This window comes from Aspergillus alliaceus, assembly GCF_009176365.1.
Source record: "Aspergillus alliaceus strain CBS 536.65 unplaced genomic scaffold BDW43scaffold_2, whole genome shotgun sequence".
NCBI classification, from domain to species: Eukaryota; Fungi; Ascomycota; class Eurotiomycetes; order Eurotiales; family Aspergillaceae; genus Aspergillus; species Aspergillus alliaceus.
In genome coordinates, this window is record NW_022474685.1 from 1,036,107 (window position 1) to 1,052,684 (window position 16,578).

At 46.2% G+C, this 16,578-nt stretch overlaps 4 protein-coding genes across 4 annotated transcripts; 2 read left to right on the forward strand and 2 right to left on the reverse strand.

Annotated features, from left to right (window-relative positions):
- Nucleotides 1–503: 503 nt before the first annotated feature.
- Nucleotides 504–2,433, forward strand: BDW43DRAFT_319312 (deoxyribodipyrimidine photo-lyase PHR1; the record flags this gene model as incomplete). The annotated part of the gene is made up of 2 exons (XM_032048892.1): nucleotides 504–1,828; nucleotides 1,884–2,433. The coding sequence occupies 2 exons, from the start codon at nucleotides 504–506 to the stop codon at nucleotides 2,431–2,433; spliced, it is 1,875 nt and encodes a 624-aa protein (XP_031905902.1).
- Nucleotides 2,434–4,206: 1,773 nt separating this feature from the next.
- Nucleotides 4,207–6,940, forward strand: BDW43DRAFT_305951 (uncharacterized protein; the record flags this gene model as incomplete). Its single annotated transcript, XM_032045909.1, has 9 exons — nucleotides 4,207–4,904; nucleotides 4,973–5,017; nucleotides 5,074–5,190; nucleotides 5,255–5,324; nucleotides 5,383–5,430; nucleotides 5,484–5,633; nucleotides 5,851–5,991; nucleotides 6,049–6,127; nucleotides 6,192–6,940. 9 exons carry the CDS (start codon nucleotides 4,207–4,209, stop codon nucleotides 6,938–6,940), a joined length of 2,097 nt encoding a protein of 698 aa, XP_031905903.1.
- Nucleotides 6,941–7,528: 588 nt separating this feature from the next.
- Nucleotides 7,529–9,354, reverse strand: BDW43DRAFT_296420 (Tannase/feruloyl esterase; the record flags this gene model as incomplete). Its single annotated transcript, XM_032044212.1, has 5 exons — nucleotides 7,529–7,604; nucleotides 7,660–8,156; nucleotides 8,208–8,754; nucleotides 8,805–8,940; nucleotides 9,012–9,354. The coding sequence occupies 5 exons, from the start codon at nucleotides 9,352–9,354 to the stop codon at nucleotides 7,529–7,531; spliced, it is 1,599 nt and encodes a 532-aa protein (XP_031905904.1).
- Nucleotides 9,355–13,304: 3,950 nt separating this feature from the next.
- Nucleotides 13,305–13,818, reverse strand: BDW43DRAFT_305953 (uncharacterized protein; the record flags this gene model as incomplete). The annotated part of the gene is made up of 4 exons (XM_032045910.1): nucleotides 13,305–13,416; nucleotides 13,474–13,548; nucleotides 13,613–13,686; nucleotides 13,747–13,818. 4 exons carry the CDS (start codon nucleotides 13,816–13,818, stop codon nucleotides 13,305–13,307), a joined length of 333 nt encoding a protein of 110 aa, XP_031905905.1.
- Nucleotides 13,819–16,578: the final 2,760 nt, after the last annotated feature.

The following is a 16,578-nucleotide window of genomic DNA, read 5'->3' on the forward strand; positions in this document are numbered from 1 at the left end:
TCCTAGGATACGGACTTCTACCTCCCCCCCACCCCACCCCCAAACCCCAACGCCCCGACCCCCCAGGTTCAAAAACACTTATTTTCAAAAGTAGGGATTAAAAAAAAGGAAAACAAAGTAGAGACATTTTTACTCATGTTTTATTAATGACCTCGTTGTAGGTAAACACCTGTGTAGAGTCTAGAATTGATATCGGGTCGAGTTGAGGCGCGTTATTGGCAACCTTTGCATCAGAAATATAAGCCAAATTATAGACACAAAAACACCACTGCCAGCGCATGCAATTGACCACAACCCTAGCAATCGCATACACCGATCCACGCCATACACAATCCCTTGACTAAAACTCGAGGTAGGGGACTCAAAACAAGGAGCATTTCCAAAGTAGACGATCGGGTGCTGACGTCATAGGGCATGAACCGATCACGATCCAGACAATCGAAGCCTCCAGCCTGGAGAGATCGCAAGAATGCCCACTGCGCCCTCAATGAAAATAAAATGAAATGAAAACAACCGCGCGCCGGGGGTTATCTTCCTACGCGTACGCCTCCCATCCCTCACAACGCTCCTCCCCCACCCCTACATTCACTTTCACCCCAACAACCACCCTTACCATGCCCGAAAAGCGCAAACCCTCACAAACCGCCCAAAATGGCGCCAAAAACAACACCTCCCCACCTCCAAAACGAGGCAAACCCGATCTGACCACCCCGCACCCCAATGCCAGACAAACCGAATCCTTCGGCATCGTTCTGCGCCAATTCTACCCTCCCGAAATGAGCAACGAGCGCTGTCACGCCTACAACAACGAAACCCTTGAACGGCCGATGCGAACCCTCGAACGAGCCTTCTCTGACACGCAGGATGTGCGGCGCGCTGTGAAACCCAACGCTGCAGTCGTGCACTGGTTCAAGTCCGATCTGCGATTACACGATAATCGCGCGTTGCAAATGGCGTACGAGGTTGCGCGCGAGCATTGCATCCCGCTTATTGGACTTTACATCCTGTCGCCGGAGGATCTGACGGCGCATTTGTGTAGTCCTGCGCGGGTGGATCTCACGTTGCGGACGCTGGAGACGTTGAAGCGGGATTTAGGGGAACTGGAGATTCCGTTGTATATGGAGACGCAGGAGAAGCGCGGGGAGATTCCGGGGCGGGTGGTGGAGTTGTGTCGTGAGTGGGGGGCCAATCATCTATTTGCTAATATGGAGTATGAGGTTGATGAGCTACGGCGGGAGGCGAAGTTGGTGCGGTTGTGTGTTGAGCAGGGGATTGCGTTCGAGGCGGTTCATGATACTTGTGTGGTTCCACCGGGGTTGCTGAGTAGTCACCAGGGGAGGCAGTATGCGGTGTACAGTCCGTGGTTTGGGGCGTGGCAGACCTTTTTGATGGATAATCCGGAGTATTTGGAGGTGTCAGAGGAGCCGGGGGCGAATCCGGGGGATGCGAGGAAGATGCTTAGGGGTCTCTTTGCGAGTGAGGTCCCTGCGGCACTAGAGAACAAGCGATTGTCCGAGGAAGAAAAGGAGCGGTTTCGTGAGATGTATCCGGCGGGGGAGCATGAGGCTTTGGATCGTTTGGAAAGGTTTTTGGAGGAGAAGGCGACAGATTATGATGATATGCGGAACTCGCTATCCAAGCAGACTACCTCGGTGTTAAGTCCCTATTTCGCGTCGGGGTCGCTGAGTGCCAGAACTGCGGTGGCCAACGCGAAGAAGGCCAATAAAAACCAACTGGATCGGAACAATCTGGGATTTGTGTCTTGGATCAGTGAGGTGGCTTGGAGGGACTTTTACAAGCATGTCCTCGTCCATTGGCCGTTTATCTGGTAAGCGCCTTCATCCGCAATCCCCTTCTTATTCAGGCCCAGCTAACAAACACAGTATGAATAAATGCTTCAAACCCGAGTTTACTGACCTTGAATGGGAATATGACGAGGACTTATTTAATGCCTGGTGCGAGGGCAAGACTGGTTTTCCGATCGTCGACGCTGCAATGCGGCAAATCAATCATGCGGCCTGGATGCACAACCGGTCTCGGATGGTCGTCTCCTCTTTCTTATCCAAGGATCTATTGATCGACTGGCGGCGTGGTGAGAGGTACTTTATGGAGCATCTCATCGACGGAGACTTTGCCTCCAACCACGGGGGCTGGGGGTTTGGCTCCAGCACCGGAGTCGACCCGCAACCGTATTTCCGTATCTTCAATCCTCTGCGCCAGAGTGAGCGGTTCGATCCAGACGGCGAGTATATACGGCGCTGGGTGCCCGAGCTACGCGATGTTGAAGGATCGGCGATCCACGATCCTTACGAGCGCGGTGCGGGTGATATCGCTGGAAAGAATGGATATCCGAGACCGATCGTCAATCATGCGGCCGCTCGGGAGCGGGCCTTGGATCGGTATAAGAGAGCTACTGGGGGAAAGTCAAGTTGATACTAGTCGGTACAGTCATGGTTGATTGAAGTACCCAGAAAATGGATAGTTTAGAAGTACTACAGGACTGTTGAATACTGAGATGCTAAACAACTTCTTATTAGTTGGAGAAAGGGTCCATATTTGCAAGTCGATGTAGGCTTAAGGTAAATAGGGGGCTGCTAACCCTACGCCCTTTGTATATTCTTAAGACTATCCTATCCCTGATATCCCTGATATCCCTGAGGCATCAATGGCTGTGCAGACGGGAGTGTGTCGCTTAAGTAAACGAATGGCCTCCTCCGACTTACCTTTATTATACACCCACACAAGCCGCTTGGCAACCCAGAAATCTTCCATGAAAGGTAAAAGGCGGGGTCAATCGGGATACCAACAAGATCAGTTGGGTAATGGGATGCCCGGCTGTTATTATGTCTAGTATACCAGTTAAGTGGCCGGATTCTCTCGATATGGAAATGTTGTGTAGCTGTGAATGGGAGGCAGCTGTAGGGCTTTTTCCAACTGTCTATTCTCGTTTGGGGTTAGTTCTGGCCACGTTTTACCCCATATTCATTCTACTTTGTGTGATAGGTCCTTCGCCATATGGCCATGCTAAAAAAGGGCACTGGGCTGTGTGTCCCGCGTCCTACCTCTACGCCCTAGCTTTACGGCCTGTTGCCTAGCTAGAAGGATTAGCTCATAATCTATATCCGACCCACTCACCCACTACAATGGCTAGACCATCCCAGCTGCGCCTCTATCTGGACAAGACTTCATGTAGTTAGCTTCATTTGTCGTGATTAATCCCACATTTCCTTAGAGACCTACATCTACGATCATTACTATAGATTTTATCTTTAGCACTCGGTCAGATCATCTCGTCCGTCCTCTACTTGCTATCGAGTAGACATACATGATAGGCTGGCCCTTTGCACTGGAGCTACCATTGTGGATTCATCGTTGTTGGATACCAGTGGATTCTGGGGTTCATTCAGGTCATATTCGCCCTACCCAAGTCACCTAATTGGTTGCCGAAGCTCTTGGACGAAACCCGGCCGTAACACATTTATCAATGGTCCGCAATGCCTAAATCCACAGGGCCTGGGCCGCTTTGGTTAGGTGGCTACTAAAAGTGAAAAAGAAAAAGAAGGGGAACGAAATCATAACAAGTAGTAACTTAAAAGACAAAATCTGAATGAACCCGCTCCGGTTCAACCTAATATTTAAAACCCTAATGCTGCTAGCGCACTCTAATTCCCAATACAGTAGCTCGATTTGCATCGAAGTATGAATATTCGGCTTATCCGACCAGGCATATCTAAATAGTGCTAGATTTACTGTAGCCCCACGATTGAGGGTTTGAAATACCAATTTGTCTGTATTTTGAGTGTTCCCGTGGACCTGTATATGTGTGAGAATGCCCATCAACTGCTGGACTGGATTGTGCCGCTGCTCTATGAGGGTAATGGTTCGTGAGCTTGCGGTGTGGGTCGCGAGTCCATCCAAGAGTTGTTGAGTATAACAGACTAGTTAGCTAACTTCTTAAAGCTCCTCTTATGAGAATATCCCGGTGGCCCTAGGCAGCAATTTTATTGAGACAAGTCTGGTCAAGCCCATACAGTAATGACTGAGTATGGATACTGCCTTCTACGAGGTGTACCCCATGTTTCCGTTTACAGGGTTGTTCAACTACAAGTCAACATCAGGCGGCAAGATTCAGAAACTCGTATAAGACTAGATTGTATCTCTCGTAGATCCAGCAGAACGAGACTGTGCCAGCACGTAAATCGATCAATGGACCTCCCGCAGAAGACGTACGGACACCCAGGTGACTCCGTCATGCAAGATATAGTTGTTACCCCCACTCAATATGATGGGAGTTCTCCTAATCGCGTAGCTGAGTGCCTGAACCGAAGTCGCCCTGACGAGAAGTGGTCTGAAAAGTCAGAACTTTCATCGTACCAGTTGAGCCTGAGGAATGCACGCTTGGGCGAAAGCCCAAACAACAAGGTGATAGTGTGTGGCCCCTTGCTGAACTATCGCTATATGGATAATGATCGCTGGTATGGGAGTGTCTTGGTAGTGTCGAAGCAAGATGGCGATTTACCACGATTAGGGCCGACTCTGCTCCTACGTCAAGCCGTTCTCAAGGGTGACGATGGCCATCATTCCACGCCAGCAGAGTCTCATACCCTTATCAACGGATACTTGCTGTACGGCGACTCAAGAGTCAACTTCTGGAGATTTGATATTGACCTGAAAATGGAGTCCACTGACACCAAATGGGAGTACATGGTCACCGGTGGATCCTTCCTCCACCGAGATAGAGGTTTGCCGAGTTCCTTTATCATACCCTCTTACAACGAATCCATGCGCGTTATGTTCTATTCTTGTAACGGCTGGTGTGACGGAGCGGAGGAAGGAGACTTCAATCATCTTTCGCTGTGGAAAGATGTTCTGAGAAAACAGGCTAAAACCGGCTTCCATGTGATGTGAGGACGTTTTCTCTACGGAAACCTACCGGCATATGTGATTGGCAGAACTAACTGGCAAATTTCAGGATCGGCGGAGGTGATCAGATCTATAGTGATGAAGTATATACCGCGTAAGATCTCAAGTCTCATCTTCATTTCCGACCCTTGCTGACAGATTTCCGTGCAGAGGCCCTCTTGTCGAATGGACTGACATCACAGATCCCCAAGAGCGCCTCCAGTATCAATGCACGGAGCAGCTCCAGCAAGAATGCGATGATTGGTACCTGGATAACTACATTCGCTGGTATATACTATTCTACGAAGCCTATGGTTCTATGTCAACTGACCCGGCGTCTTTTTATCTTTAGGTACAGCACAAAACCCTTCGCTTATGCTCTGTCTCAGATACCATCCTTGAATATATGGGATGACCATGACGTGTGTAGTGCTCGCAGGCAGCTCAATAGAATGAAACCTAACGTTGCATTATTTACAGATCATCGATGGTTTTGGCTCTTATGCAAAGGAGACTATGGAATGTTCTGTGGGTGGCACATACCTATAGTTGTATCTCTACTTGCTGACACCGGCGACCAGGTCTTCCAAGCAATCGGTGCCCTTGCTCATAAATACTATTTGCTTTTTCAGCATCACCTTCCCCCAAGCAAGCCTGACCTTATTTTCCATGACGCCTATAAAGCGGATAGCATACCTGATCCACACTACGTTCTTGGGTCGGAGCCTGGAGTGCGTTACATGACGCTTGATGCCCCGTCATCCCAATAGGCCACCATGTTAATCGGATGTCGCAGCCGTACATTAATGCTCACTCAAGTAGCATCTTTACCAGACTGGGGGCGAGGATGGCGTTTCTAGGCGTTGATGCTCGAACAGAGGCAAGAAATTCCATGCTTACCTGTTCCCTAGTTGTGGTCCATTGCTTCTAACCCCGCAAATGAAATAGAGGACTCAAAAGCAAACAAACTACCGTGAGACGTATGACTTGTTGTTTGAGAGAGTGAATACAGAGCTGGATGCGGCGAAACGCTCCGATCGCCCGATCAAGCACCTGGTTTTGCTTTTTGGAGTACCGCTTGCTTACCCAGTAGGTTATTCGGTAAAATGCCTCAAGTGAAAAACGAGGATTTTGACAGTTTGCTAGCCACTTACATGGATTGAGAACGTCTTCGAAGGAACTGTTGGTCGTTCGTTCCAGCGCTTGAGCGAGAAGCTAAACATCGGTAAGCCTTTGGCCTTTGCCTCAGAAGCAAGGTATATGTACGTTAAGATGCAGTTTACCACTAGGTAAAAATGCCGTCAACAAATTCGACGGTTCTATCGAGCTGTTAGATGATCTCAACGACCATTACACGTCTCATGCGCACCAGAATGAGCGACGGTATCTGATAGAACGAATCCAGTCCATGTGCGCTGCCCATTCAGTACGTGCCACGATTCTTAGCGGCGACGTCCATCTAGCCGCCGTAGGAAGATTCTTCACATCCCACGGAGGCCATAAACCCGATATCGAAGAAGACTTCCGATTTATCAATAACATTATATCATCAGCGATTGTAAACGCACCGCCCCCCGAGGCAATGGCGAAACTGATCGCGCAAAGTGACAAGTTACGACTTTTGAATCCTGACACAGAAGAAGTTCTCTTCCAGTTGTTCAGACCGGATCCCACCAATAAGAGACCTGAGGGAACAACCGTTGCGATGCCCCGTCGTAACTACAGCATCATCACTGAGAACTCCCCAAACAACGAGGGCCGCTATGAAGGTATTAGTAAACTATCTCTGCGACAATTCTTTGCCAGACGTGGTCGTCGGCCTCTTCATTTCGGAGAGGCTAACGCTGGAAAGAAGCATCAGGCTGCGTCCGAGGAACATGGAAAGGGCAATGATGGGAGTTTGGATGTTTGTATTTGTGTGGAAGTGGATCACCAGTACCGTGATGGCCAGACGGAGGCTTATGGCTTCTCGATTCCGGCCCTTAAATATCACGGCCCTGCGATTCCAGAGCCTATCTGGCCTGAAAAGACTGTCTAGTGAGGTGTCTTCATCAGGTTTATTTAGTCCCGAACGGTCGGCGAGGGAATCTAGATGTTTTAACATATTGTCTATATATAGTACCTTTCTATCTCTGGTTCTTCATATGGCAACAAAAGTTGTGAATATTCTATAGAATATCACGTTACTATCTACTATTTACCTAGCAGTCTGCATCCCCAAAGGATCACTACAGGGGCTCCTGTGGTCTCTCTATCTGAATCTTAAAAACTGTTTTGCTGCAGTACCGCAAAAAGATTACATAAGAGCTAAATTGGTGGGCCATGCCAAAGGGTTTAGATTAGATATTTTTTTCGATAGCAGTACCGAGTAAGATACGAACATTCTTGAAACCAAAGCAAAGGTTTTGTGATGAAAACTAGCGATAGACCAAGTCTACGCCCTCTACATATTCGTGAGACTATTCTATTCCGCAGACATCAATGGCAGTGCCGATGGACCTGACGGGAATGTGTAGCTTAATCTTGCAAACCCAGTGATTCATGTAGATCTGACCACAGATCGTGTTCGTTAAGCCCCCCACTCACACGTCACTTGGTGCGTATTTACACTTATTATCACCATTCGCTATTGCTTCTTGAGTGGTTCACTAGAGACACACCTCCATTGATCACCTCTTGTATAAGAACTCCGTAGTGGATACCTATCGATACATCAATGTCAGAGCGTAGTGCTAACCTGACCTCACAATCACTCACCTGCAATGGTCACGTCGGAAACCGACACCGAGCTCCAGACTATCATTCACATATTTAGTCCCCCGGACCGTGTCTGGCGCAAGCCCAAGTTCCACCCAAGCGACCAACGCAGCCAAGATATTCTCACTTGGTCTAAATGGTGCGCGAGCAACCTCAAACTTCCCGCCCTGCCCAAATGCCCATGCGCCGGGGCCTGAGCCACAGTGAGACATACCTGGGATTCGAAAGAAGCGGAAGAAGTCGTCAAGCTCGGAAGGAGACGTCCCCATGCCTTGGGAGAGATGGTTGTAGAATCGCTCCGTGTTGAAGCTAGTAATCTTGCCGTCCTGCTGTCCATGGAACACGATCATCTTCCCCCCTCGCTGCGCATACTGGGAAAGGCTATCCGGCCATGTCTTGATATTCTCAGGGTTTAGAGAATCTGCGACCTTTGCGTCGTGGATATCGAAGTTGGCAGGGTTCCACGATGGGTCATAGACGACATACTTGAACCAGTCCTTGCTTGGCGTAAGCAGAGTCTTATATTTTGAGCGATTAGGATTGCGTACCTTGGAATAGCTAAATGGCTTCCCCGTATAAAGATTTTCTGCAGCTTCTAACTCGCTTCCTGGCTGCATTGCTGGGAAGACCGTCCGTCCGTCTTCTCCGTACATTGGACTGAACACCTTTCGCACCACCTCGGCCTGATCAGGATTTAGACAGTTATTGACCCTCTCTTTCGTACACATCACTGCTTCTGGGGAAAAGTTGCATAGCCTAGGATCCTCAATAATACCATCACCAACACCATCTAGCATATCACATTGCTTCAACACCTCCGCGTGAATGAGGCCCTTCCATACGTACGGTTCAATGAAACCAATAGAACCAGTAGAACCCGTAGTAGGGAAAAAGCCCGCCCTCCAAGAAACAAGATTGTTGAAATCCACTGCCGGCGCGCCCGCAATAATCCCGTCGAAATCGCCCGGGAACCTCTCCGCCGAAAAGACACCCTGGCGTCCTCCGAAGGAACATCCACTGAAATACGACTTTGTATGGGGCCGTCCATAGAACAACCGAGTCGCTTCCTTGCCTGCCACTACGCTGAGATGCAACCTGCTAACGGTCAGCCAACAGGAGCACTATAAGGACTGGGAGTCACGTGCGCCCTCCATGCGAAGTCTCTGAGGACCTCTGCATTCTGGTAAAATGAATCACCCGCCGTCCCATTGTGTCCGTTGTTCGACCCGACAACGGCGAATCCATTCACGGCACCGTACTCCAGATCCTCGTATTTGATGCCTAGTCAATATTGGTTCAATGTCACGCCTTTATGTGATATATATGAGATACTAGACCCAGAGACAACGTACAACCGTCGATACCACCGTTCCCAGTACCTAAGAACCTTCCGGACCAATTGCGGGGGAGCCACACCTCCGTGCTAACGACCGATCGGTTGGATGTCTCTAAGAGCAAGGCGATGCGGCAGAGGTCTACCGAGATGAACTGGGATGGACGTGCACAACTTGCATCATTGAATGGCAAACTAAGGTTTGTGCCGGCGGGGATGTATTCGGTGAACTCGAGGAATGTGTTGTCAGTCTTCGTGTCGGGCTGAAAGGCTTGGCATGATGTTGGGAATTCTGCTTCCTTGTCCAGGATGTTTGAAGGTAGATTCACCCCTAGAAAGTTGGCCCAGAGTGAAGCCTTCATCTTGGAAGTTTACCCTGAGGAATCTAGACTTACGTGTTGCAAGCTTATATGTGGACCGGCGTTATGGTAGTGACAACACTGGGGAGTGCCAAATGCCCCCTTGCTTCCGATCTGCGGTCTTAGCATCTCGTGTCGTGTTCCCATTTTTCCATATATCAGTAGTGCTTAGAAAGCTTGATAGTATAACAGGAAAGCAATAGGAACAAAATAAATAGAACTTGACTTAGCTTGAAACAGTAGACGCCTATTGCCACTCAACACATATCAGTTGGCACATGGTGATCGTCCTAATGTTGTGTATCATCCTGTGGTTTCCTTCTCCTATTCGTATGCCTCGATATGCAGTTGGAATACCACAGGCTAGTATTCCAGTTATTAAAAGAGCTAAAAAAAATTCCCAGGAAACAGAGGGACAGCGAATTGACAAGCGTGTTGTGGGGAAGGAAAGAAAAGAACTACCCCAGCTCTATTAATAATGTATACAATTTGGAATAGTTAAGTATCTTAAACATACTCCAATTATTAATCCCTACGAATAGTATTGGAGAGCACCGGTTTCTTTACTTGCAACTACGACGAAGTGAGATATCACAACATTTTGCTGAGTTCAATGCGGTGCCCAAATCAGATTGGTGGCCGCATTGTTAGTGAGGAGTCTGAGGCGCTTTGAATTTGTTACCATACTAAATGCAATCATATATCAAGGGATATAAATGTTGCTAAGCCCACCATAGTAATGCAGCACTATTCAAAAGGGTGGCCATGTTGTAGGTGGGGGCATCAGCTCGACATACTACTGGAGGACTATTTCTCAACTTGACCAATTCCGTCTGTAAAACGAAGTTCTGGGCTCTACCTTCGCGGACAGGCTATTTTAGTGCTCTTCTCTTGTTGGTAGCTCCCTCAAAAGGAAGGGCCATGGATGGATATGTACTACCAGCTACAATTTGAATATGCTAAGCTGAATACAGACACAGGCGCCTATTACTATGCGAATATAGTCTCTACATATACATTGCTGTATCTGTATGGGAGACCAACAATTGAGAGGAGAGCTCATACCAAGACATATTTGACCATACCAAGCGTAAAACATCAAGGGATCATGGGAGAATCCATTCACAGAATTTGTTTTGGGGCTTTCTGCTCTACTCTCGAATCCTTCATTGTTACTATATTAGGGCTTGGGTCTTTAAACTCCCCTTTTAATAGTTGTCGATAACTTTCAGCTTGTTGGAATACGGACATCTAGAGTCTTAGACCCAGGAGGGAAATCACATATTACACGCATAAGCCTTCTTACTGCATATTTATTTACGAAGGTATTTAGTATGATGAAAAAGAAAAATGAGGTAGACAGTGTACAGTGTACCAGGTCACTCCCACCAGAACAAGACCAACATCGACCTCCACAGTCACTCTCGGATGAGCAACGCTTATGGCATTGACTATCATCTCCCTTTTAAGAAAGGCTAGTTAGAGCCTTGGATGAAATAGAAATAAAGCCATTCAAGGGCTATCTTACCAAATTGTGTAGCATATACTTTCGGCCTACACAATCGGCCGAGCAGCGACTGCACGGCTAAAGATAGCTGCGCATATAGTCAAAAAGGATTTCATCATGTAGAGAAGGTAGGATTGATCTATTGAGTCCTGACTATTATCAACACAGGATTTCATTTCCCATTGCTAGCTGTGAATCAAGCAACAAGTGATAGGCAGAGGGCAATACACATACAGAGTTCGCTTTGAAATTTACATTGTGGCCTTTGCGGTTGTCTAGTGACGAGGCCTCGACTTATGGCTTGCAAATTCATTGTTTGACGGAAAGAATAGGACGACAATAAAATAACCTTCTTCAGAAAGTGGGAAGGGCACACATATTTTGATAGAGCTGGTATAGATGCTCATATGTGGGATTGGTGGTCCGAAGGTCTAAATCTATTCTTGGAGCTTTACATGGAGCTCATTCTTATTATGAACATGATTATTCTTGATACTATCCAGAGCCAGCTTATCGCTAATTCACCTAAACGCTCTGCCTGCCTGAATCCTAAATGAGCTTATTTATGTGAGTGCAGTACATCTCCTAGACCTTTGCTGATAACGCAGCGGTTAAGCTTCTGAATACACCCAGAGGTCACACCGTGACCACTCTATTCATTTTCGGCCCTGTGGATCACACTCTAATCTTCTATGACGCGTGGACTCTTATTTAGATATTAACATATCCTCCATTTGACAGAATAGACTCAGTAGAAGAAGAGCAGCAATGTGTTGGAATGGATGCATTCAATTACAGTTCATCTTATGTCATGACTTTTGAGAAATGCTGTAGTACATACATATACAGATCTATATGGTGTCAAATAAAGCTTAGCGCTTTCTTCAGTTTGCGGACCGGTCCACCTAGCTTCTAGAACCCCAGCGGATACTTACGGCTGCTGTCTAGCTTTAAGTTGACCGCAACCGTACTATGACTGCAACAACTGATTATAACGTTCGGCATACATGAGCCTGTCTGTGCTCCCGTGGAACCCACAAGTTGATGAGAGTCCCTAATCGAATGGGAAAACACCATTCGTAATTCCTAAATTAGTCATGTATAATTTAGTATTTAGTTATATTATATAGTAACGAACCTATACCAATCGTAGTGGTTTACTGCACCCTGCCGTTCCTTCGACATCAATTCTGCTTATAAAAGAGACTTGGTAGTCATGCCAGGGGTCTCAGTCACGTAAAATTCATTATATACTTTTGGGTATCCGTGTATAAATGGGAAAGTTTTGGCTTTCTTTGGATTGAGGTAGATCTGTAAAACTGCCGGTGTATATTCCTGGTCTAGATACATGGCGATCCGTGTGGGTAGTTCCATGTAGCATGCTGTTTCCGACTTAATTGGATTATGTGCGGATACCGTTGTGTAACAGGAAAGCGAGTTTTCTTCTAGGCATGCCTGCAACCAAAATGATAAATATCCTGTCAAGCAAAATTACCGCTTGTTCTGTGTAAGTTTGCTCCGAGCACCGGGCGCTCGCCCGGCAACATCAGCCACCTACCTTCTACCGAAAAATTCATCCTAAGATCAGAACTATATAATTGTTTATTGTACGGAATCTATATGACACCGACTGTCGGCCTATACTACATATTTAAAAGCCTTCAAGTGTATTAAATTGAGAATTTAGAGTTATTTTGCATCATATTTGGAGCCCTATTTTCTAGGCTAGATTACTAGGCAGAACGGGTTCCTGTAGATCTGACCGGTTTGTCTATAATATGGCGTTCCGCAATGTCGGAGAAAATATTCACAGTAAGAAATGTCAAGCTGCGTGGGTAACTGTAGGGCACGAGAAGCATACGGTCTGGCTGGTTAGTACCCAGAACATATTTTTGTCTCTGGCCACGTACACAGTGTGTTATAAGTAAAATAATCAGTATGAACATGCGCGAGGAAGACGACCGTTCAAGCCATACTGAGTTCCGTAAGGTTGAGTGTAAGATAATTGCTGACTTGGATAGTCAAAGCGCCTTGGAATGAATAATTGATACGTTTGGCCAGGTTGGTGTTGCGTGCTGATGACCATACTATCTAATCGCTATTCGCAATACTAGTCTCTGAAAAGACCTTAAAGAAACAGATCCTGAGCGTTGCTATACGAGCTGCGCTCAGAGAGCTAAGAGAACATATTACTGATAATGGTACCTCAAGATATCTATGTCGGAGAGCCCGCAGGCTTATACCTATTTAAGTTCTCATGTACTTGCACGAAAGGTTGCTTAATAAAAGTACAAGGCCTCTGCATTTGAATTCCAGTATAGGAAAAAAATACCCCATACTGAGACCTAGTCCCTACTAAAGCACATAAACACGCACAATCAATCAAAAAAAATTATAACTTTCCTAAAGTAAAAGTGTACCGCTTTTAGGAGGGTGGAAAAGCCAATCACATGTCAATTGGCCGTGCAAAGCATTTTACGGCTACGATATCGTCTCCATCGAGCTGATTTTTGCCACGAACATCGGAGTAAACTGGCCCTCCACGGCACCAAGGATTGCTATAGTCAGGCCTATTAGCACCAGAATATTATTTAGTTCAGGTATTCACCACATACTTGTAGAGATCGCAGAATATGTCGGCCCCAACCAGGCGCCGAGGATTCACGCTTATGAATTCCGCTGGATCAGGACTAAATAAGACATATCATATTAGTCCAGTAAAAGCAAGTTAGTCCAACTCAAGGTAGTACTTACTAATTAAAAGGGACACATGCTGTATTATAAGAGGAATCGATTCGTTGCACATAATCACCGGCATAGAGTAGTGCCTGTTGATGTTTTAGCAATTAAGAAATAAGTCCTATGCAAGCAGTCTTTTGTTCACATACTAGGTCAGCGTGCAGAGCGAGAGTAGTGGGAAGGGCTGCAAGGACAGGGAGCAACGCCTGGGTAATATACATCTTGAAAATAAAGTGTATATAAGATACGATTCTGAGGCAAGTGTTACTAGAGTTGCGTTTGTTAATTGTGTAAGGGGCCAGTTAAGGTGAAAAGAAGTAGAACACGGGGTGGTCTCGAACTAGGTCCTTTCTCTTTCTTTATAACTTACGAGTTGGCGCATAGGGTCACGGATACATACATCATTATTAGACGTACTACCTTTAATATCAAATATATTATTATAGCTATCCAAATTACAGAGCCTCTGAGGGACCGGAAGGGAAACGTTAATTGGAGGGAACTTCTCACTACTCACTGAGAGAACATTGTCGTTGACATCGCTACTCAAACAAGCTTAGCAAGCTAACTTAAATATTGACTATACCTCCATGTTAGTGTCTGGGTCCACTGGATTAATGCTGGTTATGCCTCCTACTGGACATGCACAAGACCTATTCTTGGTATTCCTATACCGTCCGAGCCAACCGAACTTCCCAGTACGGCTGGTTAGGTAGAGAAATAGAGTTATTATAATTTAATCAAACTTGGCTAGCTAAGAAGACACAACATATAGACTATGATACGAAGACTTTAAGTACATCATATAGTAAACCTACAGTTACTCCACCGGAACAGCGGCAGTCTTGGTCGCAGCTCTATTAGATTGACTGTATGATACAGTATAAGCTTATGCTGGAATTTGAGGATACTTTTCCTTTGTAATATGATGTAAATAGCAAACAATACGACCATCACTTGTTAACCAATTTTACACAAAGATTCCAGTCAATCCATACGCCATATCAGCTCTATGCTGCATTTACCCGAAGTTCACGGGTCGCCATCAGTGTAGGTTGAAGCGGCGAGAGGGACCAAGCGGCGTACAACGTAGAGTCTCTTTCTCTAGCCTGCTGGTCTTCACCGCATTGCTGTAGGTTTAGCGTGCACAACAGTGGGGCTTGCTGCAATGGAGCTTATATACTACCCAGACATGTCGGACTAAGGCTAACGTGGTGGTTTTCTCGCCCATGCTACTAAAGCATGTGCCTAAATGACACGTCTATTGGAAACATAAACGAGCTAGTTTTATTAATCTTTCTTTAAATTATTACTACTACTACTGTTCCTCGATTTTAAGTGTAGTTTTCTCCCCGTCTTTCCCATTTCTTCCTGTTTATATTATATTTTGTAGCAGGTCGTACTGTAGTCATAGTAAGAGCGTTATTTACTGCGTGTGTTTCTGCTATATCCATCGTTGTCTTGAGATTTGGCCCCTTCATTGATGTGTAAAGGAGCAGAATCCAAGAGATCTTTATATTTTGATTTTCAGGTTAGACAATCACCCCACTATCTAAGGCAGCCTTCCTTGAACAAGAGGCACTTGCACTCGGTCGTTTGCTGCTAAGTATTCAAGCCTTATCATAAGATACCATTGTCGATGGAGCATATAGAGGGCTTGAGGGGAGACCCACTCTGAACTATATGATGCGTGTAAACGTACAAATTGACACATGGCGATGAGTTTTAGTGGCTATGATGTCCAAAGTATGTTTCAATCTACATGGTCTAAGGTCACAAAAGCAGTTTCCTTTGCAGTAGTTGATTACTCCTAATAGAGAACAAATTAAGTAGTGGCCTTGGCGATTCTATTCTAGATACTGACAAACTAGGTCCACGTAATCTTTATAATTGGGTTCGTGTCTGTAAAATTACCTTAACTGGTCTCCTGAGGCTACACAGAACCATCAGACTTAGATAGTCCGTGTCAAGCGTACCCTGGTAGGGAATAAGGAAGTGACGCCGCCGTGATAGCTGCATCTGATAGAACAGTGGCTCCGCAAATGTCACAGTGTGGAGCTCGGCGGAACTGTAGTCGCAAGAGGGTGGGGACTTTCCCAGACTTTCCTGTTGCTTATCATGAGGCGGACGCGTCGAATACTGGATTCTCTATCGGAGTTTGGTACACTATAGAGCTGAGTTATTGGAACAGCCACTCCTATGAAGTTCCGGGAAACCATCTCAACCTTTTTATCTCCAAAACCCATACCCTAAGACGAGGTCTGTTATTTAGCGGTACTCGTTTGCGTCTTCCTCTTACTTCCTTATCTCTTCAGCTTTCTCGGCTTTTCTTAACGTGTCCTTTTCCTTTTCTTGTTGGTCTTGGTACCGACATATATACTCTGCCTTCTTCGAAGCCCTGGAGTCTTTACTTGTTAACCTATTAATCCTATATTTTTGGCTCTTTTTCATATTATGTATTTTCAGGACATCAGAGTAGCGACAGACTGACTGGAACCGAAATGTCTACCTGAGAACGTATTTGGTAAGCCGAAGGCACGTTATTATATTTGATCCGGATTTAATATTCCGACCCCTATGGCCTAGGGATATTCATCGGCTTTTTACCTAATGAGATTACAGGTTTCATCGACATGGACCTTTGGATCGAAACGCATGCATTTTACTCTTAAAGAGCAGATGAGGGAAGCAGGGTATATAGAATGATAGTGGTCGTAAAGCAATTCCGGCTTACAATTGTGCCTAACATGCACGGCCAGGTTACGTGAGCGCGGGATCGTTGTTTAACTTGCAAGGGGTTTGGTCTAGTAAGTCACTCCTGCTTATGACGGTGAAGGTGTGCTTCATTTGGTTGTTCAATTACCAATACCAGGCCCATGCATGTCGGCTATAGCCACCTGGAGTGGGAGTGGCCAAGTCCCCTTCTATCTACGTTCCCGGCCTCGGCATCTGATGGCCCACAAATCCTCCCTTGAAGGATA